This window comes from Manis pentadactyla, chromosome 4 (genome assembly GCF_030020395.1).
Source record: "Manis pentadactyla isolate mManPen7 chromosome 4, mManPen7.hap1, whole genome shotgun sequence".
Taxonomy (NCBI): Eukaryota; Metazoa; Chordata; class Mammalia; order Pholidota; family Manidae; genus Manis; species Manis pentadactyla.
The window spans coordinates 99,221,649-99,242,660 of record NC_080022.1 but is presented as its reverse complement, the minus strand read 5'-3'; the positions used below and the strand labels follow the sequence as shown (position 1 = coordinate 99,242,660).

At 40.5% G+C, this 21,012-nt stretch overlaps 1 protein-coding gene across 4 annotated transcripts in view; it reads right to left on the bottom strand.

The window, feature by feature from the left end:
• The window catches only part of DRAM2 (DNA damage regulated autophagy modulator 2), a 52,193-nt gene that overhangs the window by 7,547 nt on the left and 23,634 nt on the right, over positions 1–21,012 (bottom strand). For 2 of the 4 annotated variants that reach the window (XM_036928909.2, XM_036928911.2), the window contains 4 exons: positions 18,116–18,203; positions 16,971–17,112; positions 2,770–2,837; positions 1,149–1,288 (listed from right to left, as the gene is read on the bottom strand). In XM_036928909.2, the coding sequence (XP_036784804.1) occupies positions 1,149–1,288; positions 2,770–2,837; positions 16,971–17,101 (339 nt within the window). In that variant the 5' untranslated portion in view covers positions 17,102–17,112; positions 18,116–18,203. Of the gene's footprint in view, positions 1–1,148; positions 1,289–2,769; positions 2,838–16,970; positions 17,116–17,637; positions 18,059–18,115; positions 18,204–21,012 lie in introns of those variants that run through there. The other 2 variants (XM_057500546.1, XM_036928912.2) reach the window with 2 other exon arrangements.

Sequence of the window (21,012 nt, the reverse complement as noted above, 5' to 3'; positions counted from 1 at the left end):
GCTCCCCCAGGAACTGATGCCCAGCCTCCCTTACAACTAGCAAATGAATGCCAGTAGAATGAGGTGAGGTCAAGGTTCTTAAGAAGCAGGTGTGATTTTTCCAAGTTCTCTTTGACTGTTTTAGCCAGCTACCTGTAGAAGACAACAAGGACTTGGAGAATGACAAAGCACAAAGGTGGATTGTGTCTGAGCCTCAAATCATTATGGGAGGAAAGCTACCCATCAACCAAAAACACCTGCATGGATGCATGTACGTAGGAAATAAACTTCTACTGTGTTAAGACACTGAACTTCTGCACTTTGTTACAGTAGTAAGCACTACCCTAACATCCATTTGGATCATACTTATAAAGATTACTAGTACTAACCATTACTTAAAAACTGAAAAATAGGAGACTAATTAGAAGCATTAATGCAATGGGGAACTTTGAATAAGAGACAGAAGATGCCTCTATATGTGTGTTTGTATTTCTAAATAGTTATTACATATCTAAATAGATTATCAAATGTCTAAATTGAACCTTTGAAGACTACAGAGATTATTCAAAGAACTGCCATATGCCCAGGATTCAGCCAGTACTACTCATCTAAAAGAACATCAAAAGAAATGTGGAGAGTTTAGAAATATTTGGTGAGGGTTAAATGCTACTTTAACATTAGAATCCCCTGAGGAAAAGCTGAAAGTGCTACAGATATTCCCTTTATTTCTTCATATAAGGGGCTGGGCACTTAGGAATGCAGGTGATCAATAAGAACATCTAAACAAGAATATAAAATAGGTAAATGAGTATAACATGTTACACATTTTTTTTAAGTTTAAATCTAATTGTCTCACTTATCATTTATACCAATTCTCTCTGGTTTTGTCATAATCTGCAAGTAAGTCGTAATAAAGAGTTCAGTAAATAGACTCCTGTGGATTCTTAAGAAGTCAAAAGAATTTATATTTGTTCAAGATATTATTGAGGATGAAATTTTCTAATTGGGAATGTAGCTAGTTCTAAAGAGTCAAATAATTTAAAGACAGTGAATTTTATTTTAAGGCAAAGAAACAATAATAGCATGTAACTATATGTTTCAAGGTTCCTTTTTTAACATGTATATTAAAGTATTTCAGGAAAATACCTATGCTGGGCTAAAACACAAACCTGGAAGTTTGCCACAAGAGAAAGTCCCAAACAACTTAGTAATCCAAGTACAAGGCCAGCCTTGTTTAATTTGATGATACAATTCTCTTCAGGACTCAGAGCGTGAACTTGCTTATAACGAACATAAATGGTAGCAACACCTGGGAAGAGATAATTCAAACAAAGTAATAAATAATCAAGAAATAGGCAATAAAGAGTTCACAAAAGTTGCTGCTACCCAGAAACACAGATTTTCCTTTTATAGTTAATCTGAAAAAAAACAAGTTACAGAGCTTAAAAAACTTTTAGGGTTGCATTATGGAACTACTAATACCTCTGTGTGACTAAGCAAAACAAATGTCTCCTGTAGGCCTCATATTAAGAAATATTTAAGATAAAATTTAAGAGATATGTTTGATGCATGGGGAAGTTGGGGTTCCTATGGCCAGGATCCTCACTGAACTTAAACCACTTGATGATGTAACTGGCTTGTTGTTAGGCTACTGCTTCCACACCCGTAGGCTATCAGCTATTATTGCGCTATATAGTGAGCTTGGCCCAGCACTCTAGGCGGAGGCAGAAATGCTGGTGCTGGACCTGCCACTGGGAGAACAAGTCGGGTAATAAACCCTTTCAGCCCAAAGAACCGTTCTACTGTTATTTCTTTGATCACACTGAATCTGTAGCGAACTTACCGGGGGCTGAAACCCGCTGGCAAGACAGATGTCTTCTGAAAATCTCTAGTGACAAGTGTTATATAAAACACAAAGTATTCTACATGATTAGTATTGTAATGCAATTAGTTCTAAAATATGGGGAAAAATGGGCATAGGCAAAAACACTAAAGATTACTTTCCTCACTCTCACTTTATTTTATTTTAAATGACTACAACTTGGCTCAGTTGGATATAGCAGTCAATTACAAGAAAAAAATCACCTTACCATCCTTTCTAGTCAAGGGCCTAATCAAACTTTCTATTGCAAAAATATTGCCAAAGAACTCAGCGGCATAAAAAACAAAAGAGATACACTTTTATAGATGTGTTTTTTAAAAGTCGTAAGATGAACTTCTGTACATTGAATCATTTTCTTGAATTTAATTTTTGATGTGAGCAAATAATAAACATCATGGAAGAATGAGGTATTTAAAACAATTACAACTAATGGGAAAAAATTATATTTTAGTATATCAACAAAAATGTGATTCAAAAAAGAAATAATTAACAGGAATGTAAAATATGTAGAACTCCATTCCTTTGGCATTACAATATTGTTCAATAAAATCATTCTCAAACTTCTAAATTGTTTATTCTAAAGGAATTTAATTGGGGTTAGTTATGGTCAATGTGTTTCAGCTCTTTGACCTCTACTGGTTACTAAGAAATTTATTTAAGGCCTCAAGGAATATTTAGTTGTTATAGCTTCTGTTTTGATGAGTAGTCAAATAGACCAACAAATGTTTTCTTAAGATTTGTTTTCCTAATTTGGCATTTCTATAAAAAGGAAGGTACTTGTGATCAGTAATTTAGCAGTAACATTCCCTCAAGTGTAAGTAGAAAGTAAAACAACACAACAGTGTTTAAAGAGGAAAAGGGCAATTTAACTACTAAGTATGTTTGTTAAAACCACTCTCATTACTTACTTAAAACTGCAGCGATATTTAACATTGCCCCAAATAAGCACTTTTCTGGAGCTACTGTACCAGTGTCACTGAAAGAAAAAAAGAAGGTATATGGATTTTTCACACTAGATAAGCATGTGTATTTCTTCTAATGGATAAAAAAAGAGGTTAGTTAAAATCCTTCAGCTTTTTATAAATACAAGAGTTCAACCCATAATTTCATAATGAGAACATGACAGTTTGTGTTCACAGTATTGTGGTTGGGGCTTCTATGGCCAGGATCCTCACTTTACTTAAACCACTTGATGATGGTTTAAGGCAACTGCTTCCACACCTGTAGGCATTAAGCATTATTGCACTATATAGTGAGCTCGGCCCAGCACTCTAGGCGGAGGCAGAGATGCTGGTGTTCAACCTACCACGGGGAGAACAAGGTGGGTAATAAACCCTTTCACTCTGAGAATGTTCCACCATCATTTCTTTAATCACATTGAATCCATAGCAAACTTGCCCAGGGCTCAAACCCATTGGAAAGACAATTGCAACAGTCAGCTGGCTTCATTGCTGACCAAGGAAAAAGACAGGCTGCTCTTATGGGAGGGGTGCTTCAGCAGGCTGTCCCTATGAATGGGGAGACAGTAGATTATCCCCCAATGGGTATGTGGTCTGAGGTGGCTTGCCTCCTAGAGAACTGGGCCCCACCCCAGGACTGGAGGCAAGTGGAGGTGACACCTGAGGCTGTAGGGGTGGCCCTTGGTGAAGTAAGTAGGTCTCTTGAGAGAAGAGTGCTCATGAGGCAGCGGGGACTATGGGTTGGATGCTTCTCACAGTATTCAGAAAGTCTACAGAAAAGAAGGACATGCTCCTAAAAAAGACCCAAGAAATGGCAGCATTAGAACATGAGCTGTAAACTGCTGTGGATTCACTGAAGAAGGAAGTGGCATTGATATGAGAGGAGGGAGCACAAGAATGCCAGCAGTGAGGTGCATTGAAGAGGTAAAAGATTCCTTACAGAACGAGACAGCAGTGCTGCCAGGTGTTCTGAAGGAGGAAAAGGCCATAAAAAAAGACAAACTCCTGAGGGAAGCACAGGCAAAGGTGGCACAAGAACGTCAGCTGCAAAGCATTGAGGTGAAGGTAAGAGAGCTTCTGAAGACTGAGGTAGCATTGGCTGGAGGGACTGTATAAAAGGTAAAGGATGTAGCAGAGGAGGCACTTCGGGGAGGGGAGAGAAAGGAGCCATCAGCCCCAGAAATGGAGGAGCTGGGGAAGGATGAAGGGGTGGTGCTGGGGGCACTGACCCCTCCTCTACTGAAAGCACTCCTGGTGGTTGTAGAGAAAATAAAGACCCAGCAGCTGAGGGTTCCCCAAGGAGAGGAGCAGCCCCCTCCCCAGGTTGTGGAGCACTCTATGGTCCACCCCTATACTCAGGCGGAGCTGGTGGATTTGGGCTCCCGGTTTAGGCAGGAGCCCTCAGAGTCAGTATCAGCTTGATTCCTGCATCTGTGGGACTTAGAGATGGGAAAGCTGGCTTCCCTTACAGTTCAACCTGCCTGGAGGCAGTGATTACAAAATGCACATCAGGCCCCAGTAAATCACTCCCTTCTCAATTGGCTTATGGATGCACTCCGTGCTGTGTGGCCTAATCAGGGTGATCTACCACCCTCCCCTGCTAGATGGCAGATGTATGCTGAGCTCCAACAGGTGATATGGGAGCTAGGCATAAGAAATGCCATATATAGCCCATAGAATCATGGCCCAGATGAGGAACCTTTCACTACAGGGATGAGAAATATTGTGCTTTAAATGGTTTCCACATTCCTCTTTCGGTCTCTAGTGGCCATTCTTGCCCCTCGCTTAGGGAAGCCCGAAAGTGAGGTTATATGTACAGTAGCAGACCTAGGAGAGGCTGAAGCAATGACAACATGGAAAGAAATAAGGTCTGCTACATGCAAGAATTTAAAGGGCCCCATAAAGGTTACGAGAACCCAGATGTGGATTGATTTAATACGGGCAGGAGCAGACCGAAGGGGAAATTAGATGGGAAGTCAAATAAAATCTTACTGGAGCTATGGGAACAACTGAAACCACAGCAGCAGTTCCAGCCATTAAGACCAAAGAGGCAGAGGTCAGAGACCGAGCCACAAGTCCAGCCTATGTGTTTGCAAGACTTCCTGCTGGAGAGCAAGCCAACCTCACTCGAGCCCACACAGGTAGGTGATTGGAGAACACGGTTTGACTGAGGGGAAGGTCAAGGTGCCTTCCCTGAGGGACCAGTGGGAGAGGACACACGTTGAAATAGCTATCCATTTGTCCTCAGTGAACATACAATGTGTCATGGCTCTGGTGGACACGGGCTAAATGTTCACTGATTCCTGGTAACCCTGAGCAGTTCTCCAGGACCCCCACTATCATAGATGGATATGGGGATAAGGCTATCAGAGTGAAACAAGCCCAAATCGCTTTGGGAACAGGGTGTCTACCCCCAAAAGAGTATACTGTGTATACATGTCTACCATCCCTGAGTATATCTGGGGGATTGATATACTGCAGGGTTTATGGTTGCAGACCACTGCAGGTGAGTTCAGACTGAGAGTGCATGTGGTGAAGGCAGTTCTGAGGGGACATGCTAGGCACCTGCCCATAGTTTTGCATGTGCCTTGGTGGGTGACTAATACCAAACAATACAAACAGCCTGGAGGGCATAAAGAAATTGGAAAAACCCTCCAGGAACTGGAAAAAATGGGTATTATAAAGCCCACCCATAGTCCTTACAATTCCCCAGTGTGGCCAGTAAAAAAGTTGAATGGTTCCTGGTATATGACCAGGAATTACAGAGAACTGGATAAAGTCATACCCCCTGTGCATGCTGCTGTCCCCTCTATTGAAGATCTGATGGATACCCTCAGCCATGAACTATGAAAATACCATTATGCGGTAGATCTTACTAATGCCTTCTTTTCCATTGACACTAAGCAGGAAAGTCAGGAACAGTTTGCCTTCACATGGGAAGGATGGCAATGGACTTTCACCATCCTTCCATAGGGATACCTCCACAGTCCCACCATCTGTCATGGACTTGTAGCCCAGGACTTGGCTACATGAGAGAAACCACAAATGGTGTGGCTATCCCATTATATTGATGATATAATGCTCACATCCAATTCTCTTTCAGATCTAGAAGGTGCAGCACCTAGACTGCTTCAACATCTACAGGAGAAAGGATGGGCTGTGAATGGTAGCAAGGTTCAGGGACCTGGTTTGTCAGTCACATTCTTGGGAGTCATCTGCTCCAGTAAGACCACAATTATACCAGAGGCAGTCATAGGTAAAGTCCAGGCCTTTCCTACCCCTACAACTGTAACATTGTTACAGGAGTTTTTGGGTTTTCTAGGCTACTGGACAGTGCTTATCCCACACTTGGCACAAATTCTGAAGCCCTTATACCAGTTAGTATGAAAGGGCATCGGGTGGGACTTGTGCATCTGCCTTTACTACAGCAAAATGGGCAGTGAAAGCCATGCAGGCCTTGAGTGTGGTAGACCCATCAAGGCCCTGTGAGCTGGATGTTCATGTGACTGAAGATGGTTATGGCTTGGGTCTCTGGCAGTGGCTTGAACAAACTCGCCAATCTGTTGGATTCTGGTCATAACTCTGGAAAGGGGCAGAGGTACAATACACTTTGATAGAAAAACAACTGGCTGTCATGTATCACACCTTGCTGGCTACAGAACCCATCACTGGAATGGCCCCGATAAAAGTAATAACTACCTATCCCATCTTGGGATGGGTATGAGACTGGACCCAAAAGCGAAGGAGTGGTGTGGCCCAAACGCCCACACTAGCCAAGTGGGGTGCTTACACCAACACTTATTGGGGTCAGTGATATACAGTAGTGAAAAGCAGGAAGAACTTGCTTTTGAACCATTAGTAGCAGAGAGTCCCTGTCAGGAGGGAAGAGACCTTATACCCAAAGATGCATGGTACACAGATGGCTAGAGCTGTGGGCAGCCCCCAAAATGGAGGGCCATAGCTTTCCAGCCTAAGACTCAGACAATATGGATGGGAGATGGTGAGGAGGAGAGCAGCCAATGGGCAGAGTTATGGCTTGTGTGGCTTGTGATGAGCCAGGAGCCCTCCCCTATAGTTGTCTGCACTGACAGCTGGGCTCTCTATTGGGGCTTGACCCTGTGGCTACTATCCTGGTACCATGCCAACTGGCTGGTTTGTCAACGACCCCTTTGCGGGCAAGAATTTTGGCAAGACTCATGGGCCTGTGGTCAGACTAAAATAATTACAGTATACCATGTGACAGGTCATTTGCCACTGGCAGCCCCAGGAAATGATGAAGCAGATAAAGTGGCCCAGATACGTTGGTTAGAAGGATAGCCTGCCTCTGATATAGCCCAATGGTTACATCAGCATTTGTTCCATGCGGGGCAAAAGACAATGTAAGCTGTAGCCTGTCGGTGGCGCTTGCCTTTGACCTTTGAAGTTCATAGAGACCGGCAGGAATGTTTCACATGCTCTAAAAGGGACTTACACCGAGTTCCACAGCAACATGAGACAATAGCTAAGGGGCCGATACCTCGTCAGGTGGCAGATAAACTATACTGAGCCTCTACCTGTGTCAAAAGGGTATCAGTAAGTAGTGACTTCTGTGGACACAGCTACTGGACTTCTGGTTGCTTCTCCTACACGTTGTACAGATCAGCAGACAACCAAAACTGGCCTGGAGAATCTCTTTGCAGCCTATGGCCAGCCACAGGTAATTGAGAGTGATCAGGGCACCCATTTTAATGGACATGCACTGCAAGAATGGGTGTAACAGTTGGGAATCAAATGGAAGTTTCACGTGCCATACAATCCTACCACGGCAGGCATGACAGAGAGGCACAATGGCTTGTTAAAATCCGGACTAAAGTCAGATACCAATAGTCTGTGGTGATGGTCAGTCCATTTATGGACTGCAACGGCATCTGAACAAGAAACCCCGAAAGGGAGCCCTGAATCCTGTAGACATGTTAACACATATTGAGGCTGCCCCTATATAGCTGAGGATACACAACAAGGAAGAATCACTGAAGCCAAGGTTTGGTCACCAGAATAATATCTTGCTGCCAGCACCAGCTGCCCTAAACCCTGGAGACTTCACTGAGTGGACATGGCCTTGGACCTTTCAACACATGGACAAATGATGGCTGGTTATCCGGGCACCTTGGGGACAAGGCCTAGAAGCTGGCCTCCTGTGTATTCCTGGAATAACAGCAGAGTGACCCCCAAAGATAACAGTAGTATATCCTCAAAGGCCAGAAGGTAGGCGCATCTTACCGGGGAGTTTTGTTTTATGATATGGCCAGTGCATGCATCTCAACTAACTCTATATATAGACCCTTCAGTAACCCCCATGGGGAGAGAAGTAAAAGTATGGTATACTAAACCTGGATGGGACCCCATTCCTGCTACAGTCCTATCACAGGACCACTCTCTTGCATGCATCCTACCGGATGGACAAGATTTCCCTATGTCGGTATCATTACAACATGTGTCTTATTGCCCCTAAAGTCTTTGTGGATTGGGAACCTCCTCTGGCTTGAGGATTACTGTAATTTTTGTTACTTGTATCAAAATCTTGTTGTATCTAAATTTTTGTTATTATCTCTAAGTTATTGTTATCTTCTGTTGCTGTTGTGGAATCTGGTTAAAGTGCTCCAGTTTTTTTGCACAGAAACCACTGCAGAAGATTGAGAGCATGTAGATTGTAAGGCGAGAATCCTGGAGGGGCGGAGTATGGGGAAGTTGGGGTTCCTATGGCCAGAATCCTCATCGAACTTAAACCACTTGATGATGTCACTGGCCTATTAATAAGCTACTACTTCCACACCCATAGACAATAAGCTATTATTGCACTATACAGAGAGCTCGGCGCAGTGCTCTGGGCAGAGGCAGAGACACAAGTGCTTCACCTACTGCCGAGAGAACAAGCTGGGTAATAAACCCTTTTACCCCCAGAATGTTGTACTGCCATTTCTTTGGTTACACTGAATCCACAGCTAACTTGCCCGGAGCTGAAACCCAACGGCAAGACAGTATCTGCCTAGTTCACTTTTTTCTCATATCACTTAAGATGATCCTTTTTCACTTAATATACATCAGTGTCAATTCATAAAATAAGCGATCCTTGGCATGTTAAGGCTGAGTTATTGACTTACATCACTCAGGCAGATGTGTTTATTTATTTCACCTGAATATTCCCCAAACACACAGGTCCTTTCACAATTCTGTCTTTTGGCATTTGTTGTTGACTCTACCTATAATTCACTTAACACTCAATCATTTCTGATCAATCACTTACCATGAGCAAACAACACTTTAAGGACAGGAATAAGAGATAAAACTCTTGCCTTCCTTGAGTTTTTATTCAAGATCAGTTTTGACAGCCCTCCTCTCTATAGCCTTGGGAAATTCCTCTAGCAGAATGGTGACACACACAGTATCTATCCAGACTTTTATTAAAATCACTTATCACACTGTACTGCAATGTATCTGTTTACATGCCTGCTATTCAAGGCAGTGTGGAATACACAGATTCAGATTAACAGCCCACCAATGACTTACTGTGGAACCTAGGGTATACTCTTTTATTTCCCCAAGACAGTTCACTATCTACAAAATTCTCTCCAAGCCGTGTCAGATCAACATGACAAAATGAAATTCTGGTAATGTATGTGAAGATCGAGCACAATAGCAGACACACAAGAGACACCCAATAAATGATATTTCCCTCACTTCCCTCAAACTACTATAAAGATTAAAAAAACAGCGATTAAAGATTAAAGATGGCGGCATGAGAGGTAAGACAGAGGCTTCCTCCTAAAACTGCATATAATACAAAAATATAATTAATACAACTACTCTGGAAAGAGCAACAGGAAAGAGGACTGCACCAGACTGCATACACCTGGAGAAAAAAGCAGACCTCATGGAACAGGATAACATACCAAAGCTGTGGCCTGATGGGACCCAAGCCCTTCCCCCACCCCAGCTAACCAGCGGAAGGAAGAGAAACGGAGCGGGGAGGGAGTGGAGGCCTGAGACTGCTGAATACCTAACTCCAGAGATGTGCTCTGTGAGCACAAACCTACATTTCACGGTGCTTTCATGATACTCTCGTGATTAGGGGATTGGAAAGCTAAGACTGGCAGAATTCCTGGAAAGAATGAGATTCCAGCTGCCTGTGGAAAGCAGGGATCCATATCCGGCTTCTCTGGGACAAAAGCTTATACCTGTGTGCTCGGCCCACTGGTTAAGGCAGTGGAGACAGGCACAGCAGCTGGGAAGCAGGGAACAGCTCTTTCCTCCCCCTAGGCACCAATACCGCTCCCCTGCAACCCCCAACATTGCTTCAGGGGCTAAGCATCTCCAGAGAGTAGAGCTTCTGGACCCTAGAGGGAGTCATACAAATATAAAATGCCAAAGGAACCTGGTCCACAGTAAAATTAATATAACTCCTGAGAAAGATGACATGGATTTCATAACTCTTCCTGAAAGGGAGTTCAAAATAAAAATCATTAACATGCTCATGGAAGTACAGAAAGATATTTAAGAATTCAGGAATGAATTCCAGTCAGAGATCCAATCGGTGAAGAGCACAATGGAGGGTATTAAAAGCAGATTAGATTCTGTGGAGGAGACGATAAGTGAAATAGAAACTAGAGAAGAGGAATACAAAGAAGCTGAAGCACAGAGAAAAAAAAGGATCTCTAAGAATGAAAGAATAGTGAGAGAACTGTGTGAGCAATCCAAATGGAACAATACCCACATTACAGGGGTGGCAGAAGAAGAAGAGAGAGAAAGTGAAAAAAAAGTGTCTTTGAGGATGTAATTGCTGAAAACTTCCCTAATCTGGGAAAGGAGATAGTCTCTCAGGCCAGGGAGGGGCACAGATCTCCCCACACAAGGAACCCAAGGAAGACACCACCAAGATATATAGTAATTAAAATGGCAAAGATCAAAGATAAGGACAGACTATCAAAAGCAGCCAGAGATAGAAATAAGATCACATACAAAGGAAAACCCATCAGGCTATCATCAGACATCTTACTTGATACCCTACAGGCCAGAAGGGAGTGGCATGATATAATTAAAGCAATGAATGGCCTTGAACCAAGAATACTTTATGTGGCAAGAATATCATTTAAATTTGAAGGAGGGATTTAAAAATTTCTAGTTAAACAAATGCTGAGAGAATTTACCTCCTACAAACCATGTCTACAGTGTATTTTGGAGGGAATGCCATAGATGGAAGTCTTCTTAAGGTTTATTGGCAGTCACTAGAGCTAAAAAAAAAAAAAAAACCCACGCAAAAAAGTAGAACAGTTAATCAGTAAGCAAATGCGAAATTAAATCAACTATCCCCAAAGTCAATCAAAGGATAGACAAAGAGTACAGAATATGATACTTAGTATATAAAGAATGGAGAAGAAAGTAAAAGGAGGAGAAAAAAGAACCTTTAGACTGTGTTTGTAATAGCATATTACGTGAGTTAAGATAGACTCTTAGATAGTAAGGAAGTTAACCTTGAACTTTGGTAACCATGAATATAAAGCCTGCAATGGCAATAAGTACATACCTATTGATAATTACCCTAAATGTAAATGGACTGAATGCACCAATCAAAAGACATAGAGTCACAGAATGGATAAAAAAACAAGACCCATCTATATGCTGCCTATAAGAGACTCACTTTAAACCCAAAGACATACACAGACTAAAAGTGAGGGGATGGAAAAAGATATTTCATGCAACGAATAGAGAGAAAAAAGCAGGAGTTGCAGTACTTGTATCAGACAAAATAGACTTCAAAACAAAGAAAGTCACAACAGACAAAAAAGGACATTGCATAATGATAAAGTGGTCAATTCAACAAGAAGATATAACCATTGTAAATATCTATGCTCCCAACACAGGAGCACCTACATATGTGAAACAAATACTAACTAAATTAAAAGGGGAAATAGAATGCAATACATTTTCTATGAGACTTCAATACTCTACTCACTGTGAAGGACAGATCAACCAGACAGAAAATAAGCAAGGATACAGTGGCACTGAACAACACATTAGAAAAGATGGACCTAACAGACATCTACAGAACTCTACACCCAAAAGCAGCAGAATACACATTCTTCTCAAGTGCACGTGGAACATTTTCAAAAATGAATCATATAGTAGGCCACAAAAAGAGCCTCAGTAAATTCAAAAAGACTGAAATTGTACCAACCAATTTCTCAGATCACAAAGGTATGAAACTAGAAATAAATTATGCAAAGAAAATGAAAAATCCCACAAACACAGGAAGGCTTCACACCATGCTCCTAAATAACCAATGGATCAATGACCAAATAAAAACAGAGATCAAGCAATATATGGAGACAAATGACAACAATAATTCAACAACATAAAATCTGTGGGACGCAGCCAAGGCCGTGCAAAGAGGAAAGTATACTGCAGTACAGGCCTACCTCAGGAAAGAAGAACAATCCCATATAAGCAGTCTAAACTCACAATTAATGAAGCTAGAAAAAGAACAACATATGAGGCCCAAAGTCAGAAGGAGGGACATAATAAAGATTAGAGCAGAAATAAATAAAATTGAGAAGAATAAAACAATAGAAAGAATCAATGAAAGCAGGAGCTGGTTCTTCAAGAAAATAAACAAAATAGATAAACCCCTAGCCAGACTTATCAAGAAAAAAAGAGAGTCTACACACATAAACAGAATCAGAAATGAAAAAGAAAAATCACTACAGACACCACAGAAATACAAAGAATTACTAGAGAATACTATGAAAAATTATATGCTAACAAACTGGATAACATAGAAGAAATGGACAACTTTCTAGAAAAATACAACCTTTCAAGGCTGACCAAGGAAGAAACAGAAAATCTGAATAGACCAATTACCAGCAATGAAATTGAACTGGTAATCAAAAACCTACCTAAGAACTAAACCCCTTGACAAGATGGCTTCACTGCTGAATTTTATCAAACATTTACTGAAGACCTAATACCCATCCTCCTTAAAGTAACTTCCAAATTCATTCTATGAGGCCAGCATCACCCTAATACCAAAACTAGGGAGACACCACAAAAAAAAGAAAATTACAGACCAATATCCCTGATGAACATAGATGCAAAAATACTCAACAAAGTATTAGCAAACTGAATTCAAAAACACATCAAAAAGATCATCCACCATGATCAAGCAGGATTCATTCCAGGGATGCAAGGATGTTTCAACATTCGAAAATCCATCCAGATCATTCAACACATCAACAAAAAGGACAAAAACCAAATGATCATCTTCACAGATCCTGAAAAAGCATTTGACAAAATTAAACATCCATTCATGATAAAAACTCTCAACAAAATGGGTATAGAGTCAAGTACCTCAACATAATTAAGGCCATGTATGACAAACCCACAGCCAACATCATACTTAACAGAGAAAAGCTGAAAGCTTCTCCTTTAAGATCAGGAACAAGACAAGGATGCCCACTCTCCCCACATCTATTCACCAATAAATGGAAATACATCCTGTGCTCATGGATACAAATAATTAATATTGTCAAAATGGCTGTCTTCCCTGAAGCAATCTACAGATTCAATGCAATCCCTATCAAAATAAAAACAGCATTCTTCAATGAACTAGAAGAAATAGCTCTAAAATTTACATGGAACCAAAAAAGACCCTGAATAGCCAAAGCAATCCTGAGAAGAAAGAATAAAGCTAGGGGGATTATGCTCCCCAACTTCAAGCTCTACTACAAAGGCACAGTAATCAAAACAATCTGGTAATGGTACAAGAACAGACCCATAGATCAATGGAACAGAATAGAGAGCCCAGCTATACACCCATAGATATATGGCTAAGTAAAATTCGATAAAGGAGCCATGGATATACAATGGGGAAACGACAGTCTCTTCAACTGGTGTTGGCAAAACTGGATAGCTACATGTAAGAGAATGAAACTGGATTATTGTCTAACTCAATACACAAAAGTAAACTTGAATGGATCAAAGACCTGAATGTGAATTGTGAAACCATAAAGCTCTTAGAAGAAAACATAAGCAAAAATCTCTTGAATATAAACATGAGCCACTTCTTCCTGAACACATCTCCTCAGGCAAACGAAACAAAAGTGAAAATGAACAAATGGAACTGTATGAAACTAAAAAGTTTCTGTACAGCAAAGGACACCATCAGCAGAACAAAAAGCCATCCTACAGTATGGGAGAATATATTTGTAAGCGACATATCCGATAAGGGGTTCACATCCAAAATATATAAACAGTTCACATGCCTCAACACCCAAACTACAAATAAGCCAATTAAAAATTGGACAGAGCATCTGAACAGACAGTTCTCTGAATAAGAAATTCAGATGGCCAACAGGCACATGAAAAGATGCTCCACATTGCTAATTATCAAGGAAATGCAAACTAAAACCACAATGAAATATCACACCAGTTAGGCTGGCCAACATCCAACAGACAAGGAGCAACAAATACTGGTGAGGATGTGGAGAAAGGGGAACCCTCCTACACTGTTGATGGGAATGTAAGTTAGTTCAACAATTGTTGCAAGCAACATGGAGGTTTCCTTAAAAAACTAAAAATAGAAATACCACTTGACCCAGTTATTCCACTCCTAGGAATTTACCCAAAGAAAAACAAGATCCCTGATTCTTAAAGACATATGTGCCCCTATGTTCATCACAGCACTATTTGCAAGAGCCAAGATATGGAAGCAACAGTGTCCATCAATAGATGAATAGATAAAGATGTGGAATGGAGTATTATTCAGCCATAAGAAAACAAATCCTATCATTTGCAACAATATGGATGGAGCTAAGAGGGTATTATGCTCAGTGAAATAAGCCACATGGAGAAAGACAAGCGTGAAACAATTCATTCATTTGTGGAGTATAAGAACCAATCAAAACTGAAGGAACAAAACAGCAGCAGACTCAAGACTCTAAGAAAGGAATAGCAGTTACTGAAGGGAAGAGGTTTCGGAGGGTGGGTGGGGAGGGAGGGAGAAGGGAATTAAGGAGCATTATGATTAGCACACACAATATAGGTAGGTAATAGAGAAGACAGTACAGCATGGAGAAGACAAGTAATGACTCTATAGCATCTTGGTATGCTGATGGACAGTGATTGCTGTGGGTCAGGAGGGGGACTTGATAACATGGGTGAATGTTGTAACCACTACGTTGCTCATATGACACCTTCATAAGATTGTATATCAATAGTATCTTAATTTTAAAAAAGTATTTTGATCATACACCATCAAAAAAAAGTCTGATCTTGTAACTTCAAAATGAATATTCAATTATTATATATAATATAAACATGTAATATGAATATAATATATATTAGAATACTTTGAGATTAGAAAGATACATAGAAGTTCTAGTAATTTCTTCTCATAGCCCATTAGTCTCATGTACCCTAACCTGGGCATCCACCATTTGAACCAAATAAGAGAAAACCTGAGGCACACTTGCAGTGTAATTGTCTTTGAAATGAAATTTACATTTGGTTATGTCCTTTGGGGCTATACAATTAAATCTTTTAGCTAGGGTCTATGAACTGAAATGAACTTTGCAGATTAGCAATCTAACTTAATTATTTTTCAAATGAAAGAAATGAGCCTGAGAGAAGTAAAAATAAGTATCACTGAGTTCAAATATGTTAGAATGTTGGAGAAAGAGCCCAGGGTAATAATACTATGTTCATTACTTGAAAAATAAAAGGCAGAAGGACAGGCACAGAAAAGGAAGTGTCTAGGGTACTATCTGTCAGAAAATCACATGCTGTACCATCAGAGAACTGAAACTCTGAAAAAGAACTCAGTGGCCTCTTAAATTATTAAAAGCTCTTTAAAATGAAAGCAGACAAATTCTTGAAGTGGAAATAAAAATGCTGAAGGGCCTTTATGAATCTTATATATGTAAGTTCTCCTGGTTCCTAAAGAATGAAGTGGCCCCTTAAGCCACATGTTCCTCTACCAGAGTGGTAAACAGTGGGAATTATTATCAAATTATTCCTAGAATTGAAACCTTAAATTCTAAAATATTTTTGGGTTTTGTAAATCTTCCCAAAATGCACCCACATTTTGATAGCCTTTGTGCCATACCACTGGGGAAACAATAAATGCAGATGTTAATGTCCTGATCTCTTCTTGATAGTTTAAAAAGATGAATTCAGCTTTCTGGTTTATCACTTTTTAAAAGTTCACTATTTTCTGTGTTGGAAAAAGTATTTTTCAGAAGGTAAAAGCAAATAAGTAAATGAAAAAGCAACAGCAACAACACAAACCAAATGCTGAAAGGAAACCAACTGAACCATTCATCACTCTATAGGTGGGGCTGGAAGGGACTTCCATTTTTTATTTTTATTATCACTCTAGTACTGTTTAAAATTTGTTATAATATGCATATATTGCCTATATAATTAGAAAAAAGAGGGTATGAGCATACCTATACTGACATCATTAGTAGTTTTGAAATTTCAGAAATGTTACAGATAAATTTTGATTATTATCAAGTCAGAAAGATCTAAGCAACATATCATTAAGAGCAGTAAGCACAAAGCCTCTAGACAGAAATTGCCCAGACACTAAATCTTGGTTCCACCACTTACTAAGTCATGTGCCCTTGGATAAAAAACTTAACCCCCCTGGATCTCCTTCATTCCTCTCCCAAACTGGTGGGTAACAATCCCTACCCCAAAGAGTGGTTGTAAGGATTCAATTATTTAAGACCTGAAGAATACCTAGAACATTACCATATACACAGTTAATAGATGAATAAATGTTTGTCACTACTATTATCCTTGAACATTACTGTTGTTTGTAGCATTTTTGCATTTTAAGGGGAGAATAATTCCAATTATACCTTGTAAGACCACCTCAAATCCTTATTTGGAAGACAAGGCACTAGTCTCACAATTCACTATCTGAACCATGTCCCTCTTCCACATTTCTCTCACATAGGAAGAGCCAAATACAACTTCCTTTTTCTGTTCCTTTTATTGCTGTAATGTTAAATGTAAAACCTGAACCCTAAAATGTTAACATTAAATGTTGGCTTCAATGTTAATATATGAATAAGATAGAAATATTCTCTTGTAAAAGAATACATTTTACTTACCTGATGTAAGGCAAAGCAGGGTCAACATGGTGGAGTACTATGGCAGTAATGTATGAAAATATGAAAGCAGCAGCTGTCCAAATTACAAGGGCTGAAGGAAGGAAACTGAGGCCTTGCTGAAACCACCACATCTCAAACAGGTCTTCTGAAGGAGAAAAAACAAATTAGAAAAGATTATTCACAAGTATTTCATCTATTCTACTTTAGCCATCCACTCCCACAATCTTGTACTTATTATCCCAAGTTGTTCCACTTCTGAAATCATCCCCATACTATCTACTAACACCTGCTGTCTTTTGATTTCTCAGTAAATAGAACCACTTGCCATACCCAGAAACTTTCTTTCTCCCTCATCTTTCCACATATAAGTACCAACTACTATTTAGTCCAACTCCTAAATTTGTTTTCAATCTTCCCTTTCCATCTTCACTGCCACTACCCTAACTAAACCATTATCATTTCTTGGCCAGATTATTATTATAACCTAAATGGTCCTCCTCTAGTCTGGACCACAAACAATGAAGACTCCACCCTGAAACCACAGTGATCCTTCTAATTCTAAAATACCAATCTGACCACCTTAATATCCTACAAAGAATCTTTCAGCACCTCCCTGTGCTCCTTAATGTGGTCGCTAAGGACCCTGCATCATTTGATCTCTACTTACTTTTCTATATTCATCTCTGGCCATATCTTTGCTTCCAATTCCCTCAAGCTATTATCATCTTCATCACCATTACAAAATCAGTGTTTGCTCTTTCTCAGTAATGTTACTAAGCACTTTCAATTCATGATCTCATTTATTCCTCACAACAGAATTAGAGGATAAGAGAATTGTTCAAGATCACAGAGCTGAACTGTCGTAGACAGGCTTCAGACTCAGGCAGTTCCAGTCTAACATTATTACCAAGCTATATGACTACAAAACATGGACCTTCAAATGTGTCATGCTTTTGTGCACCTTCAGACCTTCAAGTACATTGTTTCATCTTGATTACTGGACTACAAGGCTATCACTCCTCCCTCCCCACTACCACCTGTTAACTACTACACATTTTCAAGTCCCAACTCCTCTAGCTTCACCTAAATGTCTTTGCTTTCAAAAGCACTCTTCTTCCCCAACTGGGACACTCATCACACTTAACTGTTACTTGCTTGTTTGGTTTTATCTTCCTCACTAAGTTCTGTGACAGCAGTAACCAACTGTTTTGTTCAGCATTATACTCCCAGCTCCTACATGAGGGGGAAAAAAAAGAGAGGGCCTAAATATACATACATACCATACATCACCACTTTCTTCTTTAAATTCCGGACCGAGGAAGTTGGTAAGTAAATATGAGTCAATAATGTGAATTAGAAAATATAAATGTATCTCCATGCATTTGAAATGTTTAAATAAGTATAGAAATACTTTCAAATTATAAGAAATTACTGCTATTCATTGAAAATAATTTCATATTTGCAGGAATATCTTCTCAACAGTCTGATGGACTGAAATTTAACATTTCCCATTAAGTTTGTGAAAACTTACAACTCTTATCTTTACAATGCTCCAATGTATTCAGCTTCCTCGTTGCAGGCTGACCTTCCAATTAATGAAATCTCAGCCATTTTTGACTTATATTTGTCAATTACTCTGGTCATCTGACTTGCTGCTAAATACATACATTCAAATCTTGCTATGGAGAGGGATTAAAGATGGCAGCATGAGAGGAGAGACAGAGGCTTCCTCCTAAAACTGGATACAATTAGAAAGTATAGTTGGAACAACTAATCCAGAGAGAGCAAAAGGAAAGAGGACGGCGCCAGACTGCATACACCTGGAGAAAAGAGCAGACCTCACGGAACAGGGTAATGTACCAAAGCAGTGTCCTGGAGGGACCCAAGCCCTTACCCCACCCCAGCTCACCAGTGGAAGAGAAATGGAGCAGGGAGAGAATGGAAGGCCTGGGACTGCTGAATACCTAGCTCCGGAGATCTGCTCTGGGAACACAAACCTACATTTCATGGTGCTTTCATGATATTCGCATGATTAACGGGTTGGAAAGATAATACAGGCAGAATTCCTGGAGAGACTGAGATTTCAGCCACTTGTGGAAAGCAGAGATCCATATCCAGCTGCTCTGGGACAAAAGATTATACCAGTGTGCTTGGCCCACTGGTTAAGGAAGTGGAGACAAGCACAGCAGCCAGGAAGCAGGGAACAGCTCTTTCCTCCCCCCAGGCACCAATACCACTCCCCTGCGACCCCCGACATTGCCTCAGGGACTGAGCAGCTCCAGAGTAGAGCTTCTGGACACTAGAGGGCGCCATATACAAACATGAAATGCCAAAGGAACCTGATCAAGAGTAAAATTAATATAACTCCAGAGAAAGATTGAAATGATATGGACCTTACGACTCTTCCTGAAAGGGAGTTTAAAATAAAAATCATCAACATGCTAATGGAGATTCAGAAAGATATCCAAGAAATCAAGAAAGAATTCAGGTCGGAGATCCAATCAATGAAGAGCACGATGGAGGGTACTAAAGGCAGGCTGGATACAGTGGAGGAGACGATGAAAGAAACAAACTAGACAAGAGGAATACAAAGAAGCCAAGGCACAGAGAGAAAAAAGGATCCCTAAGAAGAAAACTTCCCCAGTCTGGGAAAGGAGACAGTCTCTCAGGCCATGGAGATCCACAAATCTCCCAACACAAGGGAACCAAGGAAGACAACACCAAGACATATACTAATAAAGTTGGCAGAGATCAAGGATAAGGACAGACTATTAAAAGCAGCCAGAGAGAGAAATAAGATCACATACAAAGGAGAGCCCATCAGGCTAACATCAGACTTCTCAGCAGAAACCTTACAGGCCAGAGAGGAGTGGCATGATATATTTAATGCAATGAAGCAGAAGGGCCTGGAACCAAAATTACTTGATCCAGCAAGAATATCATTTAAATTTGAAGGAGGGATTAAACAATTTCCAGATAAGCAAAAGCTGAGAGAATTTACCTCCCACAAACCATCTCTATAGTGTCTTTTGGAGAGACTGCTATAGATGGAAGTGTTCCTAAGGTTTAATAGCTGTCACCAGAGGAAATAAAACCACAGTAAAGAAAGTAGAACAGCTAATTACTAAGCAAATGCAAAATTAAATTAACTATCCCCAAAGTCAATCAAGGGATAGACAAAGAATACAGAATATGATACCTAATATATAAAGAATGGAAGAGGAAGAAAAAGGAGGAGAAAAAGAAAAGAACCTTTAGATTGAGTTTGTAACAGCATCTTAAGGGAGTTTACCTTAGACTCTTAGATAGTAAGGAAATAAACCTTGAACCTTTGGTAACCACGAATCTAAAGCCTGCAATGGCAATAAGTACATACCTATCGATAATCACCATAAATGTAAATGGACAGAATGCACCAATCAAAAGACATAGATGAGGGTGGAGCCAAGATGGCGGCATGAGGAGTTCAGTGGAAATCTCCTCCGAAAAACATATATTTATGAAAATAAAATAAAATAAAATACAGTACAACAGCCAGGATACATCAACATCTATGAGAACTCAACAACACACGAAGGGGGTAAGATACAAGCCGCGGCCAGGTGGGACCCAAATGCCCCCCACCACAGAACCCAGCGGGAAGAAAGGAGTCAGAACAGGGAGGTAGTGAAAGCCCCAGGACTGCTAAAACAACCAGCACTAGAAATCCGCACCCGGAGCACAGACACAAGGTGCACGGGGTGCTGGATATTAGAGAAACGGAAAAGCAAAACCTGCAGGCTGGTCCCTGCAACTGGCGCTCCTAAGACAAAAGAAAAGCGAGGGCTTTATGCAAGTCTTAAAGAGACAGGGACCCCACAGCTGGACGAAGTCATCCTGGCACACTTAGACAGCAGCTGGGAATCCCGGGGAACTTTAGGCGCCCTAACCCTCTGGGCGGCAGGGCAGCTCTGAAGCCCCTCATGGCACTAAGCAGCCTGCCGGTCATTCCCCAAACTGGTGGAGACCCTGACACACGGGACCAATAGTGGGAGAGTGGCAG